We start from the raw sequence: 23,035 nt of genomic DNA on the forward strand, positions 1-23,035 counted from the left end.
TTTTCTTGTCTCCTCCCACTAACAGTGTGGGTTTTGTTAAGTGACAATCTCTGAGATTCACTCTCTTCAACTACAAAAAAGAGATAAAAATTCTGATTAACACTGTCGATGAACCACACATACTGACTGCTTCTCTTGTACAAAATATTCTAAAATGACAGTAAAGGAACTGTTTCAGTTATAAATACAAAGAGAGGAAGAGAGTAGATATGAGCGGATAAGAGATTTCAAAAAATCTTTTTTGGAGGCAGAGCCCACAGGAAGCTTCTACCCAGTGGCTGCAAGGGGGAACTCTGATCACAAGGGAAACACTCTACTCCACAGACAGACTGAAAGAGCTCAGGTTTTGAAGACCCTAGGTACCACTCAGGACAGTGTGAGACACGGGATTAAAAGCAGAGAGTTTGACTGAAAATCTCCCGATGGAATATCTGAACCCAGGGCTCTGCTTCCATCCCAAGAAGTTAAACAATCCTCCCTACCTCCCACCACCTCCACCTCCCAACCAAATACATGTAGAGAGAACACCTCTGAAGATACTGAGACTTTTGGGCAGACTGAATGTGAAGTTCCAAAGGCCATCCATACAGAAATGTCTGGAACCCCAACAATTAAGCTTTGAGTTCAAAAGGGATGTCAGGTAGAGATCTGAGAGCCAAAAAATGAAGCAATAAGACTGAAAGAGATTACTTTGGAAGACTGACATTGAGGAAGACTGAGGACCTCAAGAAACATCTACATGAAAAGTAATTTAGCCAGAAAGTCAGAAGGAAACACAAGGAAACACAGAGGCAGGAATTGCAATGAAGTACAATATTAATGGAAACAAAGATAAAAAAGCAAATCTTTGGAAAGAAGACAAGACCTGGAAAAGCAACTGTCTCAACTAGTTGAATAAAATGAGAAATAAGAAAAGACTATTAACTGTGGTTAGCAAGAAATCACTGGTTTCATGGAATGACTTTTACTTATTTAACTACCTACTGAGTACTTATGACACATATATGAGGCACAGTACTAAGTTTCCCATGTCTGAGGGAACTACAGAAGAGACAGCAATCAAATTAGGATGAAGAATTAAACAGTGATTGAAACAGACTTTCATAAGAAATTTTTGGGTAAAAACTGGGAGCGACCTGAAATGATAGACTGAAAGAAAACCAGACCCACCAAAGGGAAAAAAACAACTGTATTTTATTTATTTATTAGAGGGGGGGAGGGGCCAGGGAAAGAGGGAGAGAGAGAATCTTAAGCAGGCTCCACGACCAGCACAGAGTCTGACACGGGGCTAGATCTCACAACCCTAAGATCATGCATGACCTGGGCCAAAATCAAGAGTCGGGTGCTTAATCGACTGAGCCACCCAGGTGCTCCCCAAAACAACTGTGTTTCAGAAAAGAAATAGAAGCCAGTGAAGATGGAGGGATGGATAGTCAAGACAAGGTCTAAGAGAGGGCAGGAAGTAAGAGACCAAAACCACGGAGACCAAAACCAGATCAAAACCAAAAGCAGGGGGCTTTAGGGAGTTTATCCTTGGAAGGCAACAAGGCATGAAAAATTCCTCTGAAGTAAGTAGACGGCAGCAGGAAATTAGAGCATGACTTCCTACTCTTTTAAATAACAGTAGACATGAATGCAACAGGACCAAGTGTTCAAGCCTACCAGACAAAATTGTAGACTCCACAGGAAAAAAAAAAAAAAGGTAGAATATGGACTAAATATCTGGAATTTTTCTCAGCTAGATACAAGAACCTAATTCATATAAAAAAAATTTATCGGTGGAATGATAAATGCTGGCGTTAGAAATGCCTACCCATGTTAGCGAAACAGCAAACCTTGTATAGCATGTAAGTGATAACTAAGAATATAATGATGACCAAAGATAATATAAAGCTTCTATAGTCTCTAGTTGTTCGAAAAACAGAATTAATTTTTGTAGCTTAAACTTACAACCAAACAATCATCAACATCTTGATTTGGCATCTCAAAGTCAAATGCTCACAGAAAGAAATGGGTAAGAACATTTATTATTCATAAATCTGTTATGTTTCAGACTCAACAGGAAAAATGCTGCATATTTTTTCTTATCACAGAAGGCATTATCATAAAATTCAGATTAACAAGATGGAAGCATGGTAACAAATGTCACATTACAGGGGAGTGCTGCTTCAGAAAACTATTCATTAGAAAGAAAACAAATGCATATTTTATCCCAGTTGCTAATGAAAATACTTAAATTGAGACTATTTAGAATAACAAGACCATAAATATTGTTCTAACCTGTTTTCCCCACAAGGTATGGTGCTGACTATCGGTGTTATCAAAATATATATTTCTGATGCCTGGCAACAGGTATCTAAACCACTGGGCCTGCGTGTCTAAGTTAAAGAAATCCTACTAATAGTTTCTGGCAGGTGAAGCAACAATTACAAAGGCCACTACAGAGAGAGTGCCGTGGTGCACTCGCTATTATGAGCTAATTGCACTGCCCACGTATAAGTAATCCAGTGGGCCTCAAATCCTAAGAGAAACAATCTCATGACTATGAGCCATAACTACCTGGGGACCCAGATCCCAAACTGAAATTGTAGGCTGGCTAACAGCTGGCTGAGCTGATAGGAAAAGAGTAGGTAGAAATGTTAAAAAAACCTGAAAGCAGGATTTTTTAAAAATTTTTATTTATTTACTTAAAAGAGAGAGAGAGAGCGCGCGTGCGCCTGGGGGCGGGGGAGGAGGGAAGGGAGAAGCAGACTCTCCACTGAGTAGGGAACCTGACACAGGCCTCAATCCCAGGACCCTGAGATCATGATCTGAGCTGAAGGCAGTTGCTTAAAAGAGTTACCCAGGCACCTATGAAAGCAAGATTTGACAGCCAAATTCAGAAAGGAATGAAGAAAGATAAGGAAAGCAAGGTGATCCTGATTTTTTTTTCAATCAAGTTAAAAACAATCAGATCCTGATATTTTCTCTCAAAAAAATATATTGTTTATTATGATGGGGGAAGAATGAAAACAGCTTTATCTTGACCCTATCTAATGCCTTTGGACCTTATATGTTTAAAAGTCCCCTGTCAGTGATGAAGAATACAGATGACTTTATGGTCCTTCCACTGAACAAGCTAATTTACTCTGAAACTCATGGAAAGCACAAGCATTCGGCTTTAGGGATTGTCACAAATCATGTAAAAAAAAAAAAAAATTGCTGAGACCAAACTCCATGACTGTGGGACAGCTACAAAAGCTCGATCACATACCTGGCATCACATCACCAAACAACACAAACATTCAAGTTCTAGAAAATCACTTATGAGTTAAAAAAAAAAAATATATTACAAGGTTCAGTGATTTTCAAGGATTTTTTTTTTTAAAGATTTATTTATTTTACAGGGAGGGAGGGGCAGAGGGGGGAGAGAGAGAGAGAGAAAATCCTCAAGCAGACTCCCCATTGAGTGGGGAGCCCAATGCGGGGTTCCATCTCAGGACCCTCAGATCGTGACCTGAGCCGAAATCAAGAGTCAGATGCTCAACTGACCAAGCTACACAGGCACCCTGATTTTCAAGGATTTTTAACCACACTTAACAGTAACTACCTAGGGAGGTGTGTAGTTTATACACTTTTCGTGCTTGTCCTGTAGAAGAAAAGGAAAGCTGGTTCATATGTAATCTGACCAAAAATATCCATCACATACTAAGAACATGTAAGAACTTGTTATTAACTTCTACCTGCCAAAAGCACTATTAGATGTCAGCAGCATTTGAGGAAACACAATATAAATCAAAGAATGTCGTAGGGAAAAGAAACTATGGAGGTCAAGCGATCCAATTCACAGATTAGAAAACCAAGAACAAAGACATTAAATGCCTCAGGTGAAGGCCCCACAGCTGGTTAGTGGCAAAGCTGGGATAAGAACACTCCACTCTCCCAACTCTCCCTAGTGCCCCTTCCCCCTCTCCCCACCCTACCTAAATACAACATCCAACAGAGCTGAGCTGGATTTCCACATAAATAATACAGCGCTCTTTTAGAAATGTAAAATAAGATGACAGAATCTAAAAGAAGTAGGAACAGAAATTAAAAGAAATATTTGCTTAATATAAAATATTAATTTAAAACTATACCTTCACTGCTTCTGATGAAAGTACATTTTCCTTTTTCTGACTCGTGCTCATGGGCTCATTTTCAACACTGAAAAAAAAAAAAACCACAGTTTCTTTGAAATTAAAAGAGAATTACTAAAATCATACAGTTCCTGAGTTCAAAGTAAAAATTAAAAGGTCTTTTATATGCAATGCTCAAAGGATTCATGTACAAAATGTAAAAGAGTATGTCGATCTGATTTGAATCTCTACACTTGAAAAACACATCCAAAAGTACTCATCCAGGCCTCAGAAAGCTTTGTAAGCCTATCACGGGCCACATTTTCTTCTGTTGATAATCAGCATCACAGCGATGATGCAGCTGAACAAAGAAGCAACAGTGGATAGCTATCAAGGCTGGAAGTGATTAACACTCTACGATCTTATTTATATTAAGTTCTCCAGAGCCTGCTCCATACTGTGTACTATACAGAATAGAATATGTTTCTCCTCAGCAAGTCCTTATCAACAGACAGGATCATCCAGTGAATTTTGGGAATATTCAAACGTACATGCAGCCTTATCTAGACCCAACTGTGTCCCAGATGGCACCTAAGAACCTGATTTTCCAGACTGTCTCCTGTAATTGTCCAGAATACCTTCACAGATGCCTTATGAGATGTCATAATAAACTATGCTTCCTATTAGGCACACATACATTTCAAATACAAAATTTTATATTTCTATGTTTATACATGATCTTGTTTTCATACTTTCTAATGCTAGACAACCTGAACAGCTTCCCACTCAAGATTATCGTGACTGTCTGCCATGCCCCAGGGATCGCGCTCGGCCTTGAGGATGTAAGAACAAGAACTGATGTAAAACTCAGTCTAGTAGGGAAGACTGATAAACAAATCATACAGTTTGATAAAAGTTACAGCTGTTAAATGAACAAAATACTATGGAGACCAGAGGAAGCAAGGAACAGCAATTCTGCCTCTTCAGTAAAATGCCCCCAGAGGAGGTACAAAGGAGGCCGTGATAGAGAAAATGGCATTTTCAGGAAACCATGTTTTGTTTGTTTTACTCTAAGACTGGAGCACAACAACTGGGCAGACGTAACTCTGCTGGATATGAGAAGGATACCAGAGGTAGTGCCTGCCCACTATAAAGAACCTGCCTGACCCGTTTCAGAACCTGATCTTGTCCTACTAGGAAGCCCTTAGCCAGGGGACAAGCGTAAAGCAGGCGGAATGACAGAGTGGGAAAACACAGGGCATCGCGGTGGCTGGTGGCAGTGCGAATGAAAAGGAGCGGTCTCAATAGCTCAGATTGAACAGGATAGAAAGAGAAAACATGATTTCTGCTACTTTTAGGTTTCCTATTCATAAAGCCCAGTGCAATTATGTAGACTATCCAGGGAACAAACGGTAATAGTAAAAACACAGAAAGATGGATCATGAACATGTGGAAAATACAATGAAATTAAAATTTCATTAAGTCTCAGACTCTCTGCAGAAATACACAGACCAACAAGACTCAGTCATATTCATAAGCCTTTTAAATGTAAATAGGAAAAGCAACCAAGTAAAGAAGATGAATACATGAGCTGTGTGCTTAACACATGAAAATTCCATGCGAAAACCCAGGGACAGAAATGGAAGACATTGTACAATTCAGAATTGTAACCAAATACATCTATACATCTATAAAATAAGACTGTCTCTAATACCGCTATTTTAAAAGTGAGTGAGTTCTTACCTCCATTTTCTATTTTAGCTTTATTTTTTGTCATGAGTTTGTTTGCAATTCTTTTTTTTAAATTAGATGTCAAGAGTGGTCTATTTAAGCTCAATTCAAAAAAAAAAAGAGACTGGCAAAATACATGTAAAAAGAGCATATTATAAGAACTTGGAGTATAATCAAGGATAATACTGATCTTAATGATTTTATAAGTATATTCTCTAACTACAACCTATTTTGAATGACCTAAAAACTAAACACACAAATATTTTAGTCTCCTAGTTCTTGTTCAAGATTCCTGAAATTCTACTTTAGAGTGTTTACAGTGCTTTCTTAGTGAGATTGGAAATGAAAATGGTAAAAGTTTCCTTTCCAATACAAAACCTCTGTAGAAAACGTAGCTCCAGATTCATGGGATTAACACAGATATCGGTATTTTCAAGCAGCTATAATTATATCCACTCTACAAACACACACCAAATGCCAGAAAAATGTAGTTGTAGGTTGGCACACAAGTATTCCATATTAAGCAAACTAAAGCATTTAAAGCTTAAAAAAAAAAAAAAAAAAGGAATATTTGACACTTCATAAAACTTCCTAAAACTTACAGCCTATGTTTAAGTCTCATGAATCTTACTGCTACACCCAAATTTCAAAATGTGTTGAGTTCTAAAGTGAACAACGCATTTTAAAATTCTGGCTTAGCTATAAAACTCTCTGTTTCAATTAAAGCTTTCCCCAACTTTTTTCTAGTTTACTAAAGAGTCCTTCTTAACTGATCTCTGGCATTTTCAGGATTGATTTTGTTTCAACCCCTTCCTCCTGTCAAAATGATTATTAATCTGATATCTCACTTTCCAGTTTAAAAATCCCTTCAGTAAATCTCTATCAGTTGATTAATAAAATGAAGAGTCCTTAGGATACAGAAAGTTATTCACGTGGCCCCAGGTACACCTGCCACATAGAACCACTTCACGTTCTCAGAATATGCCAGCAAACCGCTTTCTTCTGCTGTCTGCAACATCCTTCGACACTTTGCCCAACTCTTAATCCTTTACAATTTAGCCCCAGCTTTATCTTTATTTTGGGGGGTCCTTATTGAACCCAGTGATACCACTCACATTTCTGCTCCTCACCATAGCGTCAAGCTATCTAACTAGAATGTGAACTCAAATTCAGAAATTATATCATTCATGTCTGTATTCCAGAGCCAAGCACTGTGCCTGGTGCTCAAATATTCATTTAATTTTTAAAAAATGATATCAAACAGGTTCTCCATTTGTGCCTGCTTAATAAAAAAAAGTGTTCCATTGGGAATAATGTAATGCAAAACACACACAAAAATAAAACAGAGTAGATGAAAATACTGAAAACACTGGACTTACATGTCTGCTTAATTTAAAAAAAAAAAGACTCGAAAACTTCGAATAGTATTCTCACACTCTTTAATATACGAGGGAAAGAGAAACATGTTCAAATTCAGATGATCTCAAACCTTATGAAAGTCGACAATCCGTTCGTACTGTTCTTTCACAATTTAACCCCCTTTGGGACCTGGGAATAGCTCAATAGCAGTATTTTTAGAAAGTACACGTTTTGTTCATGGCAGGGGGTGAGGGGCAGGAATCATAACCACAGGTAGGCAAGTAAGGCTACCTTGCATTTCTAAATAGCCTCATCTCACTAGCTAACAGAACTCTGGAAATTATCCGGCAAAACAGCCCAGAAAAATATCAAGATCAAACTAACACTGAAGTTCCTCATTTTTGAAGCAACTTATTTAGACCCTACCTGAAAACCAGGAATCCAGCACGCAGCCATTAACTGTTTACTTTCCAGACAAACTAAACGAAAACTCTGGGCCAAGAAAAAAATGGAGCATATTAACATTCTAAAGTTCAAATAATTTACAAAGAGGAAAGCCCCTATCCTGTCACTGTATCTTACACTCTTATTTTTTATTAAATTATAACAAGGTTCCCCAACCCATAGCAAATAAGAAGCAGAAAACTGGGCACAAGAACTTACTCACCAGGTAAGTACTGCCCCCTCTGTTTTTAAGTCCCCTTTAAGTGCCAGGCACTGTTCTCGGTGCTGGGGGTTGAGCAATCAACACATCACATGAAATCCTTGCCCTCACTGCTTCAGAATCCCTTCTTAGATGCACCACACTCAGCTGGGCTATCTTATTGATAAAGCAAATGTATGTGCCTAATCGTCAAGGATTCCAGTTGGAGAGGGTCCCAGGAATACACATTTCAATAACCACCTCCCTCTTCCCAGCCTTGTTCTGAAGCAGGTGGCCCTCTGACCACACTCTTGATAAACAATGGTCTGAGAGCTTCTCTACATTCAGCAGAAGCCAACACTGAGAGTTGTATAAGAAAGAGAATGGTCTAGTCTGAGAGTCTCCACTTAATATTATCTAAATGTGTTAGGTGTTAATAAAGGGTAGGTATCCATTATGTAGAAAACTCAGTCATGTAAACCATTACCCATTTTCCAACACCCAGGCCCTGCAGAGCTCCCAGCCCCTCGAAAAGAGCTGTTGCCCTAATGAGCGCGCTGAGCATTGCAAGTCCAGAGTGGGACCAACAAGAAAAAATACCCGTTCGTTGTACATCACAGCCTGAAGCACAGGGGATGCTGTTGGGCCTCTCCCAGATTCAGTTCCTCATGTGGTAAGAACGCAGCTTCCTGGATGGTCAGCAGAGACACACAGGGACAGCACACAGACTTGGAGGACGGGTGGAGAGGCAGTGAGGGAGGGTAAGGCTCTCCACTCCTCCCCCTCCTGGAGCACAGCTGCTGGGCATTGCCTCTTACTCTGCCTTTTCTCTCACACATCATTCCTGTGGCTGGATCAGAAAAATCTGGAAATGTTAAAGAACTGAATACAGCTTTCATAACTGTCTTCTGGAGGCTTGCCCACTTCTCTACAGATGCAGAAGTCTATCATTTCTTGCCATTTTTAGAAAGGAGGCAGTATTTGGTGTTAAAGACGTCACTGGCAGTAGTTCTGACCATTTCTAAACACAAAGCCTCTTAATAATAAAACATAGTCCCCAATTTGGGAACGCCCTATACATCTAAACAGTCCCCAGGATTCACTGTCCACGGGCACTTTCCACTGTCCCTAGGGAAATGAAGGATTTCCCTTCTCTCCTTCCTCTCCATCCCGCTCCGCCTGATGCTGCCTGAAATCACCTTCCCACTCTGATTTTCACTTCCATTGTATGAGGTATGGTCTGCAACAGAGCAACCAGCAGGGCTGAGGACAGGGAAAGAGAGTCGAGGCAGATCTATTGTTTCCTCTTCCTCTACTAACTCAAAACTCTTCTGGTCCATTAAACAGTATCACCCTCTCCACCACAACTCCACCAGGCCTCCTGCCTGGCATGTTGATCCTCACCTCCGAGCCTACTTGACACCATTCCTTTGATGAAACTCTAGAAGCAGCCAAAAGGTGGCCTTCCTCTGAAATGTGGTCAAATCATACTCAGTCCTCCAGGTGTGACTCTGCCTTGGAGAACTAAATGAAAAAACAATATGGAACAAGAAGGGGTCTTTTACCCATCCACACCTTTGCCTGCTGTTATTAGTAGCAAAATGCTCTGTCAAATGGACTTACATCTGTTTCAGGGACAGATCTTAGGGACAAAGGTCACTTCAGTCAAAATGCACCTTTCTGGATCCGATTTTTCAAATATGTAAAATGAAAGCATCAGACCAGCTCTCTGCCAGCTCTAAAATCCCATATGATCCTCCAGGAAAAGGAAACAGGTAGACTAACCTTTAAGTTTTTATGGTGAAGGAACAGAGAGACTCTGACCAAGAAACCAAGTCGGTATCAAAATTAATATCAGGACATTCTAAGAAAGAGGCGGAAACTTGTACAGTCCTTGTTTCCAACGGGCCTGTCCTGTATTCCCTTAGACTCCACCCTCTCAGCCCGCACCTGGGTCCTTAAATACAGGATGGGCTTGTTTACCCCCACAACTCTCAAAGGGTCTGCTGTGGCCTTGGGGGCATCTACCTTGGAATTTTTTCTTACAAACACAGCTTCATACAACAAGCCTAGAGGTTCTCTTTGTTCAATATTATCCTGCAGGCCCATTACGGATTAAACTGACTTTTGTGCATCGGCCTGGAAACCGCCACCTACCGCTTCCCGTCCAGCTTCTGTGGGGACAGAGTTCCACACTGACGATTTACAAACAGCATCTGGAAAACTGTCCATTCATAAGCAGCGACTGCCCGCAGGAGAGCAGCACTTGTATTTTTTAAGTGACCGTTAACAGAATATAAAACAGGTGGTTATGGCACTATTTCTGGGCTTCAAATTAAAAGTTAACTAAAAGCTGCAATTTTAAGGCAGTCGAACAGCATGTATTTTAGCTCAAACATCTGGCATTTGAATTTCAGAACTCTTTGGAGAAAAACTGGGAGAAGGGAGGAAAGGTAACAGACATGGTTATGAAGCTCTGCTCCTTTGCAATCTTAGACTCTCTGACAGCCTTTCCCCCATCACGTCAGCCTTCTCCTGTAATTTATGTACCCACTTGGAAGCTGATTTACTTCCTGTCCCCCATCTCATGCCCCCAAAACAAGACCTATAATTGCAGTTCATTCACAGGCTAGAGAGAAGGTTGGTGTGTTTGGTGTGTATCTGAGCCGTCTGTATGCGACAACAGTAACTGCTCTCCTCTCCCACAGTCCTCTACCCCATACCCTTCAGATTCGGAACATTTATAACCTACCTCACATGACTCAACACCCTCAATTTTTGCTGTGACATGAACTCAAAACAATGTTCTGGCTGCCCTCTAAACTGGGCACCCATTCATGCAGTATACATCAAACTGTCCTAAAGAATGGGCACTGGAGATCCAAGAACAGCTGAGACTGTGCCTCCCCAGAGCCTGACCAGCTGACCTCACTTCCAACCTCCAACTCAAATTCTTTCTCGCTGCAAATTCTTCCAGACATCAATAAACCAATGATCTTTGCGAGACTATATAAACATGCACACACATAAACCTGCACCCAAATGATACTTTCAAAAAGCAAATATCTCAACTCCCTACCTTGGCCTACCTCCTCTGGCCCCCCACTCACTTTCCCCATGTCACTGACGGCCGCTCTCCCTTCCATTCTGTTGTCTCTGCTCACTCTGGCATCTGTGCCAACATGATCCTGCCCCAGGGCCCTGAAACTGGCTCTTCCTTCTGCCTGGAAAGTTCTCTTCTCAGATTTCTGTCCCACTCCCAAGTATCATCAAGGTCTTTTCTCAAATGTTACCCAAGAAAGGGGCTCTTCATGACCATTCTATCTAAACCTTACTCCTGACTCATTACCTCCATCATGTCCCATTCCCTCACCCTGCTTTATTGTACTTCAGGGCACATTATACATCATACAATTTGTTAATTTTCTACCCTCTCCCATTTGAATGCAAACCCTATACAAGCAGAGGCACATTTAGATATTCAAACTGAATTCTGAAAAATGATGACAAAACAAAGATTTTTTTAAAAGACTAAATTTAGAATTTTTATAATCTGTATAAACATATATACTATTGTAGAAAATGTTAAAGCATCATTGTTGAGTGGGGAAAAAAAAAGCTCAAAATCCTGAAGAGAACTTCCACTTTTTGTAAAAATACATATATATGCAGAAATGCACAGAGGAAATGATCTGAAAGAATAGTATTTGTCTGAGTGGGTAGGGTTATGAGTTGTACTTTTTTTCTTTTTGATTTTATAATTTCATGCCTGTTTTACAAAAGCCTATATTACCATTAAAAGGACAAAAAAAATACAAAGTATTGTAGTTGATTTCAAAAACCAAACAAATGCAAGTTAGTGGAAATGAACATAATACTAACACTACAAATTGCATAATGGTAATTCCTTTGTATCATAATATATACAATATTGCCAAATGAGATGCTTATTTGCCTTCCCCAAACAATGAAATAATCAAAATTATTACAGAATACATTTTCCGTTTAGACTAACAGGCACAATGCCACGCCTCCGGCCAGGGTATACTCCTCAGTGATGTGACAGAACAAAAGGCTGAGAATTTACATCTTACCTAACCTGTCCCCAGTTAATAAAATGGAAAACTCACAGTATTTCATTCCTTGTCATAAGAAGCATGGCAATTAAAAAAAAAAATTACCCTCTGCTACTAAGGTAGTATCTGTGCTCTGTATAAATTTTAATACAAAGACTAAAGCACAAATTTCTAACATATATCTTCAGAAATTACATGAAACTACTATTTGTGAGGGCACTCAAGCACCCTTTCCACATCATTTCTCGCATTCCCATCTGTGCTACTTGTGACAAGGAAGATAGAGAAGCTAGTGTGTTGTGTTAATGAAACCAAAATTGTATTTCATAAAAATCTAAAGATTGGCTTTTGATTTAATTCCAAAATAATAAAATTATGTTGGCTGGATGAGTAAAGGGAAGTGAGAAGAGGTATAAAATAGCTAAGTTCTCATCTACCACAGCCAGAAGTCAGTATAAGTTACCTAAGGCTTATATTATAAATCAAGAAAAAATAGTAAGCCATTGTTTAGGCACATGTACAAAAATACCAGAAGAAACAGATTAAGCAAAATAAAAGTTTCCACCAGGGGCGCCTGGGTGGCTCAGGAGGTTAGACGACTGACTCTGGGTTTGGCTTAGGTCATGATCTCAGGGAGGGGGGTGAGGTCAAGCCCCCACCCCACGTGAGTTCTGCGCTCAGGGGAGTCTGCTTGAGGTTCTCTCCCTCTGCCCCTGCCACACGTGTGTACGCACACTCTCTTAAATCTTTAAAAAGTTTCCTCTAAACAGTGTGTCAAGAATGGGCCCACACCTGTTAAATGCTCCTACAGCCCTGAGTGTCACCTCAGCACTTATTTACGGGAAGGAAGATTTGTGGTATATCTGCCTTCTCCAGGAAACTGCATGTATGCTTTGAGCCAAAGACCATGTTGCAGTGTGTTCACGCCCGGATTCGCAGAGCCCAGCACAGTACCTGGTACGAGGGGTACTAAATGAATTCTTGGTAAACATGGGCGAAGTTTTCATACATGACTTTCCCAGTAAAACAAAGGCTTCCTAATACACAGGCACTGATTTTGTACACACCTATTACTCCATGGAGTTCTGGCTGGCATGCTAAATCTGAAAGAGACTTTGGAGTTGAGAGCCACCTGCCTCGATTTTTGATAAAAAGATTGAAAGTGTTAATGACATGCCAGGGTCATGCCATTATTCCAAGTGTATGATGGGTGATCTCAAAAAAATGAGTTGATAAGCAACCCCACCCAGTTTCACATTACAGATTAAGAATACAGAAGCCTCACTCAATACTTAACAGAAAATGTCAAAATATCAAATTTCTCTGCATTATAACTATTACTTTATTTACAGCCTAAATTATAACTTTCTCATTCGAACAAGTTAATGTCGTTCATTCATTCTTTGGAAGATCTCTGCCAAGTCAGGATCCTAAAGTCTCTTGATTTTTACTCACTTATACACAGATATTCACCAGGTCTTAAACTAGTCTTTCTTCCCCTGCAGTAGGTAATTCACAATTTTTTTATGTATAAAATGGTATAAAATGACAAGTCTCCCTCTTGTTCCTAATTTCTTGAGCCAGTCTCCCATTCCCCCTTGTTAACACAGCACAGAGTAACAGACTTAGTTCACACTCCCCCATTTATATAGGAATGGGAGCATACTACACACAATGATTTCCCGCTTGCTTTTTTTTTTTTCCTTAATGAATCGTGGAGTTATTTCCCTATCAGTACATAAAAAGCTCTGTTGTTTTTTGGCAGCTGTGTAATATTCTATTCTATGATTGGACCATGATTTATCACTTAGTCCATTTGATAGGACACAAGTCTATTCCTTCTTTTGCTATTAAAGCAACACTGCAAAGGCTAGCCTTGCACAGGCAATGTCGGGCCTATCTGCAAACCGTTTACATCTGATGGAATTTCTACAGGGCAAGTACTGAATCAGAGTATGTGAACCTGTAATACTGAGAGAACCTGTCCAAGGTAGGGTACCAGTTTACTTTCCCACCAGTCACTACTTCCAGTTTACCCACATCTAACTCAAGTTTTGCTTATCAATTAGGTGGACTATGGTAGCTTGCTATACTTTCAGTTTGCATGTCTTTTAGAGGAGATGGACCCTTTTCATGTGATTAAATATAAATTTGTCATTTGCTAGATATACACACTTGTTAACTTTTCTCAGTTGTCAGGACCACAAACTCTTTATTGTACAGAGTGTTGACCCAAGCCATCTGGGCAAACGTCCAGCTGCATGCCATTGTTTTTTATTTCCATTCGAAACCATTTTCTGGGGCCAGCTTTCTTTTACGGGTCTTCCTAAGTTAAGCAGAGGAAGCAATCACATAATGCTGTGGACTCTGAGTTCAGGAGGGAGAACTTGACTCTGACTCTACCACAGAGGCTGTGAGACTTCTGATTAACTACTGGACCTCTCCAACCCTTAAATTATAGATCTGTAAGACAGTGTAAAGATACCTCTCTCAAAGGTTACTAAGGATTAAGTATGTATATATTTAAAGTCCAAAGCACAGGGCTTGGGTCTGATTAGGGCCTTAATAAAGGACGATTTAGTTTTGTCATCACCAACCTATCAGGCAAACAACAACAACAACAACAACCCACTTGACTAAGCAAACAGTTGTTTCACTGCTTTGGAATACCTGCAATTAAATACCCCCAGGGATTACACATTGAAGGACAGCCCTGCTGGAGTTGTACCACTGGCCATTCACAACTGCCAACCAAACATTAAGAATGAGTTGTTTCTGGTTGCAAAGCTTCGACTTGTTTCTCTATCAACATGAAGCTATTTTGTGTAAGGGTCTCCACTCATGCGAAATGTTACTTCCCAAGAGGATGTGCTTTTCTGCCTCCATCTAGAACTTGCCAAACCTGTGGAGTCTAGGAAGAACAAGAGGAATCGAAGAAAAGCACTTACCACTCATCCTGCTGGTCCAGTATTCTGATTAGCAAAGGATGTTAATCAAACCACGCTCAGCTAGAAGTTAATAATGGGGGAGGAGATCTTGAAAGCCCAAATAAAGCTCTCATACAATATTTGACAGTCGTGAAACAGTAAGTATGTTCTAAACCAAACAAGTCACATATCCCACAAACATTTTTGGCTTATAATGAGCTCTTCTTAAGAACAGAGAGGTACACGTTTATCTCCTCCGTTAATTTACGACCTCTTTGAGGGCACTTTTGGTCATTCACTCATCTTTATCCCACTGCGTAGTACCATATTTGACACATAGCAGCCATTCAAATTTATGGAATGAACAGACTCCAAATAAATGGCATTTTAAGCTTTTATTTCATGCTGATCTTTTCTTTTCAGGAGATAGCCCAGATTATTTTTCTGAGTTTAAATTTACACCAACCTATGTGTTCTTGCTACCACAGTTGTATCAGCATTTCTGGCATATCTAGGCTGCAGTGTGTTTCATCAGAACTCTGGTTAGGAAATGAAATATTTTATCTTGAAGGGAACATTATTTTCCTTTTTACAAAATTTGTTAATATCCCTTTACATATTTTCCTCTGAGATGAAAAAAATGCTATCATTGTTTCAATACAGTTAGAAATTCTGATGACATAAGTTTATTGTGGGACAACGTGAGGCACTTGCAACTTTAACATTTAGAATGTACAACTGAGTTAGCATACAAGGAATGCCCTCACCGAGAAACAGAATCCCCAAATTAGGCATCTGGCAGACACCCTGTGAAACCCCAAAGATAGAAATCTCACTTGAAAGATAATACAGTTTCAACACCCTAAAACAGTCTATATTTCTACCCTACCTTCAAAAGTAGCTTCTAGGCTTTCAGTCAACCTGGTAGTTCAAGATTCTCAGAAAATACATGCTGCGGAGGACTTCTGGAATTTTCCAGTCATCTTTATTACAATGGGTATGAACTGCTGATGTGGTCCTTCAAGACCACACAGGTTATCTCCCGTTCAAATGAACTAGTTACCAGTTAATTATTTTCTATAGTGCTTTCAAATCAATGAAAATACAACCACCATGAAGATTCAGAGAACAAAGCTCCCTCTCTTCATAGCTGATGCTGTGGTCAGCACTGGGTCTTTAACCTGAAGGCCAGCGGCTCTCAGGCATCTGGGGTACTGCTCACATTTTTTATGAGAGTATCTCCTGTAGCAATTAAGTAGCATCCTGGCTCCACCCATTTAACACCCCCAGCCATGGTGACAAGCAAAAATTCTGTGAACCTTAAACAGAGAGCCAAACACTGTAGAAACCTTTTAAGATCCCTCGCATCTCTAAATGCCCAAATCGAGAGGGAGGGTACTACTGGTAGCTGAAAACCACTAATAGGCGCTTTAATGCTCCATCAACAGTGATACACTCCTCACTTGAGCTAGGTAAAGGGGACACCAAGAGAAATAAGACACAGCCCCTGTCCTTGGTCTAGTGAGTCTGTTATTTCTATCGATAACAATATACTAGAATACTGAAAGGAACAGTATTTAAAAAAAAAAAAAGAGTATATCTGAAATGGGCCACATTTCTGCCACCCATTCCAGAACAAAGAACGAAATATTCCCATTGACTTATAGATTCAAATGTGCTTTGAATGAGCGTAGTTCAGAAGGGTGGTGGGCAAGATGGTACGGAAAAAAAGAACCAGAGTTTTAGAGCCAGAGAAACCGAGGTTCAAATCTCACCCCTGAAACTTATTACTCTCATGATTTGGGCTAAATCATTCTCCATTGGGAGTGGCATCCTACTCCCATCCACCTGGGTGGAGGTGTCTGGATTATCCCAATTAGTGGAGGATGCTACTGGCAATTAGTGGGTGGGGTCATGGATGTGAAATGTCCTGCAAAGGACAGCAGAGTCCAGTTCAACCAAGAATTGTTCCACCCAAGATGCCAATAGTGTTCACCATTAAGAACTCTCCACCCTCAGTTTCCTCAATTGTCAGAACAGTGATAAGCATACCAACCTTCAAGGCTAAGGGTGAGATTTAAATGAGATGCTGCAAGTAAAAGTACGCAGCCCAGCAATACAGGCAAAATCAGCCCTTGGTAAATGCTGATCTCACCTTACTATGCCCTGGCCTGAGTTAAAATGTCTTGGTAAATGCTGATCTCACCTTACTATGCCCTGGCCTGAGTTAAAATGTCATACAGAGCTCCTTTTAAACAGGTCCATCATGTGTGATATAGCAAAGAAACAAAAGTGAGCAAACATTTTCTCAAAGTGGAGAACATTAATAGACAGGTATCCTCTAAATTTCACATTCTAGCAGTGTCTGTTTAACAGGCTTTCACAAAAGTAGTCTAAACTTTAAATCAAGAGCAAAATATTATCTTGAGACCTCAGTGACCTAACTCTAATCTTTCCCACTGCCTCTTTCACTCTGTCCCACTGATGTATATAGTCCCCAACAGATCATAACGTCCTATAGGCCTCTGCTTAGCACAGAATACTACCTGTTCCCTATTTCTATCTTCCTGGCTAAGTTCTCTACTAAAATACTACCAATGTCTTGAAGAACCAGGTAAAACTCCCTTGACTGTGAAGCCCTCCCTGTTGTTCCCTACCACTTTTTAAAAAAGATTTTATTTATTTATTTGATAGAAAGAGAGAGAGCAAGCACAAGCAGGGGAGCAGCAGCAGGAGAGGGAGAAGCAGACTCCCCTGCTGAGCAGGGAGCCCAACGCAGGGCTCAATCCCAGGACCCTGGCATCATGACCTGAGCTGAAGGCAGATGCTTAACTGACTGAGCCACCCAGGTGCCCCCATCCCTTACCACTTCTAATGAGTCTATCCTGTGTGCTCATAAATTGGGTTAAACATTATAGCAGTGATTCTGAAACTGGGATCCACAGAACTCGGAGTTCTCAAGTTTCCTGTGAAAGCTTCAGTTACACTTTTCATTTCTATATGATCTAAAATAAATATAAGCAGCTCCTGGATCTGGTCAGTCACCCAAGAAGAGTACTAACAAGCAATTCAAGTGTCCATACCTGAATCCTCAATGTTGTTATAAACAGACTTCTTTAACTGCCAAAGTTGAATGAGAATAGAATAGCAGCAAACTCAATACATAAATGATGTGTTCACACCAAATGAAGCCCAAATAACTTAGAGCACACCACAAAAGCAAAGGTTTTCCTATGGTTCAAATAAGGAAATACTGGAAAACCTGAATCATGGCAGCGTACAGAGTTGTAGTCATGGCAACCACCAAGGACCCTGTGTTTGTCCCATTTGCATTTTGTGAGTAGCCAAAAAAGAGTTTTCAGGTAATGCTTAAAAATTGACTTTTATTGGTCTTATGGTTATGTTTAATTTTGATTCATACATGCATAAGTTATATAATAAAATTCATATAAGCCACACTAAGAATGCAGAAAAGGAGACTGTACAAGTTTAAAGTCTGAGAGAATGCATTTCAAGTACACTGAAAAATCAGAAAGTGGATATTAATCCTTAACATATTTTAAGAGGCTTCAGAGTTGCAGGCACAGGGTCTGACTTAATTCCTGTTCATGGACTGAAAAGTAGCTATGTGACTTTATGCAAGTTTAACTCTGTTTTTTACAGTAAAATGAGGACATTGATCACAAAGGTTTGTCCAACCTCAAGTGTAATATTGTTAAAACTACTTTTATAAATTAAGTGCTAGATACATGCATGAAATGTACTAGTATTACTCTTTTCAAGTGGTCTTCTCAGCTTCTTACAGTTCCTTGAGAGAAAGGACCCTTTTTTTTCCGTCGTATTTACATCCCTACCACAGTACATGTCTGCTGTGGGGGTCACCAGTGTAAAAGGTAAACCCGGCTCCCATTATAAATGACAAGTTTTCACTGCCTCTAAGAGAAACAGCCAAAATACCCTTTCATTTTGAAATAAGAGCACAGTGACAGATCGCAATTCTGTTTCCAATCTTGTTAACACCACGGTGTTGTGTTACTAGGACACTGGGTACTACTAAGAGTTTCCATTTGTTTCGTTAAACTTTCAATATAGGCTTTGTGTGTGTTTATATTCTTGAAAAGAAAGATGTAAGCTCATTTAAAAGGTAAAACACCCACAGAAAGGATTACTGCTATTCCCTTAACAGCTGGCAAGTTCTAAAAAGACGAGGACAAAATTAGTGTTCATGTAAGCACAGTTAAAATTCTCAGTGTCAAAACGTCACAGCCTGCGCTTATCTGGAGATAATGAGAATGGAGAAGTGCTAAGTAGACAAGAGGCTGGTTGCTAGAGAGGTTATTCAGAGAGAGAGGAGATTAGATTTGAGAAGTGTCTAAAGAGTCAAATTAGGGCAGGAAGGCAGGCAGTTTCTGCACAATTCTGTTATGAACCTGAAACTGGCCAGCCTATTCCTTTCTAACAGTGACTCAAGTTGCCAACTTTTGCTGAGTCTACTTGGGATTTCTTTTAAACACTGCTCCCATATTATCCAAGATGATTAGTGTTGTTGCAGTGATGGCAGGCACCTCACTCAGGCTGTCTGCCCACACCAGCAGATCTGACATTCTGGTGAACCCTGTCAGACTTCAAAACTATTTTTAACTACTGTGTAACTTTGAATTTTAAATTCTCCCTTAACAGGGCAACAATAACTGAAGCTTCCCAGGAAAAGTTTACCAATTACAGGTGCTTTCTTGGAGAGATGTGGTATTAACAGAGGTTCATAATGGAAATGTTTCACAAGTGGGGAAACTGAGGAACACATAACCGCCCAGAATCATATCACAAGACCTGAATACTAATGACACCAGCACAGTCACACAGTTCTGCCTATTCATTTTTTCTCTGAAGTCGTCCCCGAAGTCTTTAAAATCTGAAGTAAATGTAGTTTTATAGAAAGTCTCCTTCCAATCAAAACGGATTACACAATTTCGGTGCAATCTGGGAGAGGAGGGAGTATAAACCTGTCTTCTCAGCAAAAGTTTACAAGAGTGAGATGTATTTCATTTGACCCCTCCTCCTCCCTCAAAATGGATGAAAAGACTCAGGAACGGGCATTTTAAGGAGACCCGTCTAAAAATATATATACTCTGTTTTACAGCAGGTGGAGGAAGGACCAAAGACTGTAGAGAAGGGGCACGTTTTCCCTGCTGAAACCAAGACAGAGGAGTCCTGGTTTTTGGAATCTGTCGGGGAACTTGAGATGTTTCCAAAGAAACAAGGGGAAGGAGGGCGGCATCATTTAAATGCCCAGGCAATGGTAAATAAAACTAGGGAGGTTTTTGTATTTTGACAAAGTCCTGGGAAATCATTATCACAATTCTTAAAAAAAAAAAAAAATCATTTCGAATAAATCTAAATAGGATGGCGAAACACCAGCTGAGGGGGTGGCGCTCCAACGCTTTACCTTCCGTCCCAGTGGTTTCGGATCGCGCCCGCTCTGCCCCGGCTCGCTCTCAACTGTTTCCCATTACGGCCGGCAGCACGCCGGGGGACTCGCTTCTGCCACAGAACTTGAAGCGCAGACGCCAGTGTGGAACGGGAACAGAATCACGTACCGGGAGGGGGAGGTGGAAGGAAGAGCGCCGCGCCGGCTGGGCCCGGTGGGAACGCACCCCGCGGCGGGTCACGAACTTCACCCGGATTTAACTAACCGAGGAAAAGGGAGTGAAGCGGCACGGAAACTGGGCGAGGAGCAGGAAACCTTAGCAAAGGAGAACAGAAAGTGGAGAGCGGAACGCAGCGTGGCCCCAGAACCGCTGGCTGCAGGCGGTCGGGCTAGGTGCCCCTATCAAGCGAGTTCGCGCAGCCCCCCCCCCACCCCGACGTCCCCCGCGGCTCCCACCTGGCAGCGCCCTGGCCTGGAGCGGGCGGCTGGCTCGTCCCTGGCCTCTCCTCCTCTTCCTCTTCCTTGTCCCGGGAAGGGCTTCGGGGAGCGAAGAACCGGGAGAAGGTGTGCCAGGGGGCGCCGCCCCTCCTCCGGCCGCCAGACATCTCCCCGGCGCGGCTGCCGGTCCGGGGCCGTCCGCGGGGAACGGGCGAGGCGCTGTCCTGCGCCCGGAGCCCGGCGTGGCGGGACCCGGCGAAGGCAAGACGGACTCGGCGCCGGCCGCCAGCGCGGCTCAGTTCATCCCCGGCGGGAGAGGCGCGGGCGCGACGCGCTCCCCGCGCGGCTGCTGCTCTCGCGGCGCCCGGCTCCTCCTACCGCCCGCGATTAGCCCGCCCCCGGGAGGAGCCAGAGGCCGCGGCCCCGCCCGGAGTTCGGGCCCAGCCACGGTTTGCCTGGCTGGCGGGGTCCCCGCGGGAGGCGGGAGGCTGAGACCCTGGGTGGAGGGAACGCTCAGCCCGAAATGCCGGGCTGCCGGTTTCCCGCCCAAACGAGTTCAGGCTGCAGCCCATTTAGCCTTTCGCTCAGTTTTCACCCTGTATTACTGATTTGTTTTCGAGCGAAAACAGTACTCACACTTTTTGAAAGAAGTTGATGAACTAGGGTTTGTGAAAACACCTGGTAAAGTGCGGTATCAGAGTGCCTTGGGCTGTCTTTCAGCTAGTAGCTACTCCAAAAACACTGTCTACCAGCCACCAAGACTGCAAAAGAGGGTACTCCAGGGCGAAGTCCTAATAGCGAAGGTGGGGGCATAGGTGTCCCGTAGGTCTGTTAACTCATTTCTTGTTCAGCTCCCTTACGTGTGGAGTTAACTTTTCCTAACCCAGAGGCGCTTTAAATTTCTCACACTCCATGTTATCTACTACTCTGCGAACCTCCTACAAAATGACACTGATCAAAAACAAGTAATTTTAACTTGTAAGTGCTGAAACATATTTTGTAGTCGTTAAACAGACTTAACCGAAATCTGGAAACCAGAGTCTTTAAGAATACTTAAAAACAAGGACAGTCTAAATACAGTAGTATGGGATTTAATTTTTTTTCATGTTTTAAATACAGAAAGCCCTACATAATTAATGTATACATCTTGATGAGTTTGGGGAGAAACATACACCCGTGAAACTGTCATCACAATCTATGCCATACACCTCCAGAAGTTTTCTCCTGCCCTCTTATTATTTAAGAACACTTAACATAAAGTGTGCCTTTTTAGGAAATTTTTAAGTGTACAATACAGTGTTGTTAAATATAGGCACAATGCTGTACAGTAGAACTCTAGGAAGTACCCATTTTTCATAACTGAAACTGTACCCTTTGACTAAGAGCTCTGTTTCCCCCTCCATTCCACTGTACTATGAATTTGCCTATATTAGATTGATCATATAAGTGGTATCACGTAGTATTTTTCTTGTGTCCAACTTATTTCACTAATACAGTAGTATGGAATTTCTTAGTTTTTTTATACCGTAGTAGTTGGCACAGAAAACATCAAGGCCTCTTCACCTCAGGTGTTTTTTGTTTGCTTGTTTTAAAACTAAATTTCTACACTGAGACCGTGTAGAAATCAGAGATATTTACAGAGATACCAGACATTTACTTGTATAAAAATTGTATACAAGTAAATGAAATGCCCAAGGTAGTTTTGGCTTGGGGGAAGGAAGGAGGCTACCTTGGGGGTCGTCCCTCCTCTACTTTGGGGTGCTGGAGAAGAGAAGGTTGTTTATGACTAAATCAGACATCTATAAGCCCCAGTCGTTTCAGCATCAGCCGGTGGCTGTTGAGCTTCCCTGCCATCCTACAGCTGCCTCCTCGAAGCACTCCCACCCCTGCTAACTGTAGCGGAGCCCAAGGCACTCATCCTAATTTGTTCTGGCTTTGATTCAACCCACCAAAGCTAAATCAGCCCAGTTTCCTTCAACTTGGATTCAAGACTTACCAGTGCTTTCTCATTTGGAAATATTTCTTCCTTCTCTGTGAGTCTGAGAAAATAGGAAAAAGCTAGAGTCCATAGGACAAATAAAGTTCCCAATTCTTGCTTTATTATTTTAGGGGAGAATCTCCATTAAATGCCAACTTACCAGAAAGCCCAGAGAACAAGAGAACAAAGAGAAAATGAAGCAAACTGTTCCCTCCAGCTAGAAGGCCCAGAGAATAATTAATCTCCCCAAAGAAAGTTAAGAGACTACCAGAGGTATCCCCCATTTGTACTGTGAAAAGTGGGCCCTATACCCTAATGCCCACCCAGCAGGTGAATTGTTTGGGAAATCTTTCTGGGG

The 23,035-nt window shown here is 41.4% G+C and overlaps 1 protein-coding gene across 3 annotated transcripts in view; it reads right to left on the reverse strand.

The window, feature by feature from the left end:
• Window positions 1–21,060, reverse strand: part of CRYBG3 (crystallin beta-gamma domain containing 3) — a 105,731-nt gene extending 84,671 nt beyond the window's left edge. For 2 of the 3 annotated variants that reach the window (XM_026491664.4, XM_048214853.2), the window contains exons 1-2: window positions 20,718–21,060; window positions 4,119–4,185 (exon numbers count right to left, since the gene is read on the reverse strand). In XM_026491664.4, the coding sequence (XP_026347449.1) occupies window positions 4,119–4,185; window positions 20,718–20,866 (216 nt within the window). In that variant the 5' untranslated portion in view covers window positions 20,867–21,060. Of the gene's footprint in view, window positions 1–4,118; window positions 4,186–20,279; window positions 20,519–20,717 lie in introns of those variants that run through there. The other variant, XM_026491674.4, reaches the window with a different exon arrangement.
• Window positions 21,061–23,035: the final 1,975 nt, after the last annotated feature.

This window comes from Ursus arctos, unplaced genomic scaffold (assembly GCF_023065955.2).
Source record: "Ursus arctos isolate Adak ecotype North America unplaced genomic scaffold, UrsArc2.0 scaffold_4, whole genome shotgun sequence".
NCBI classification, from domain to species: domain Eukaryota; kingdom Metazoa; phylum Chordata; class Mammalia; order Carnivora; family Ursidae; genus Ursus; species Ursus arctos.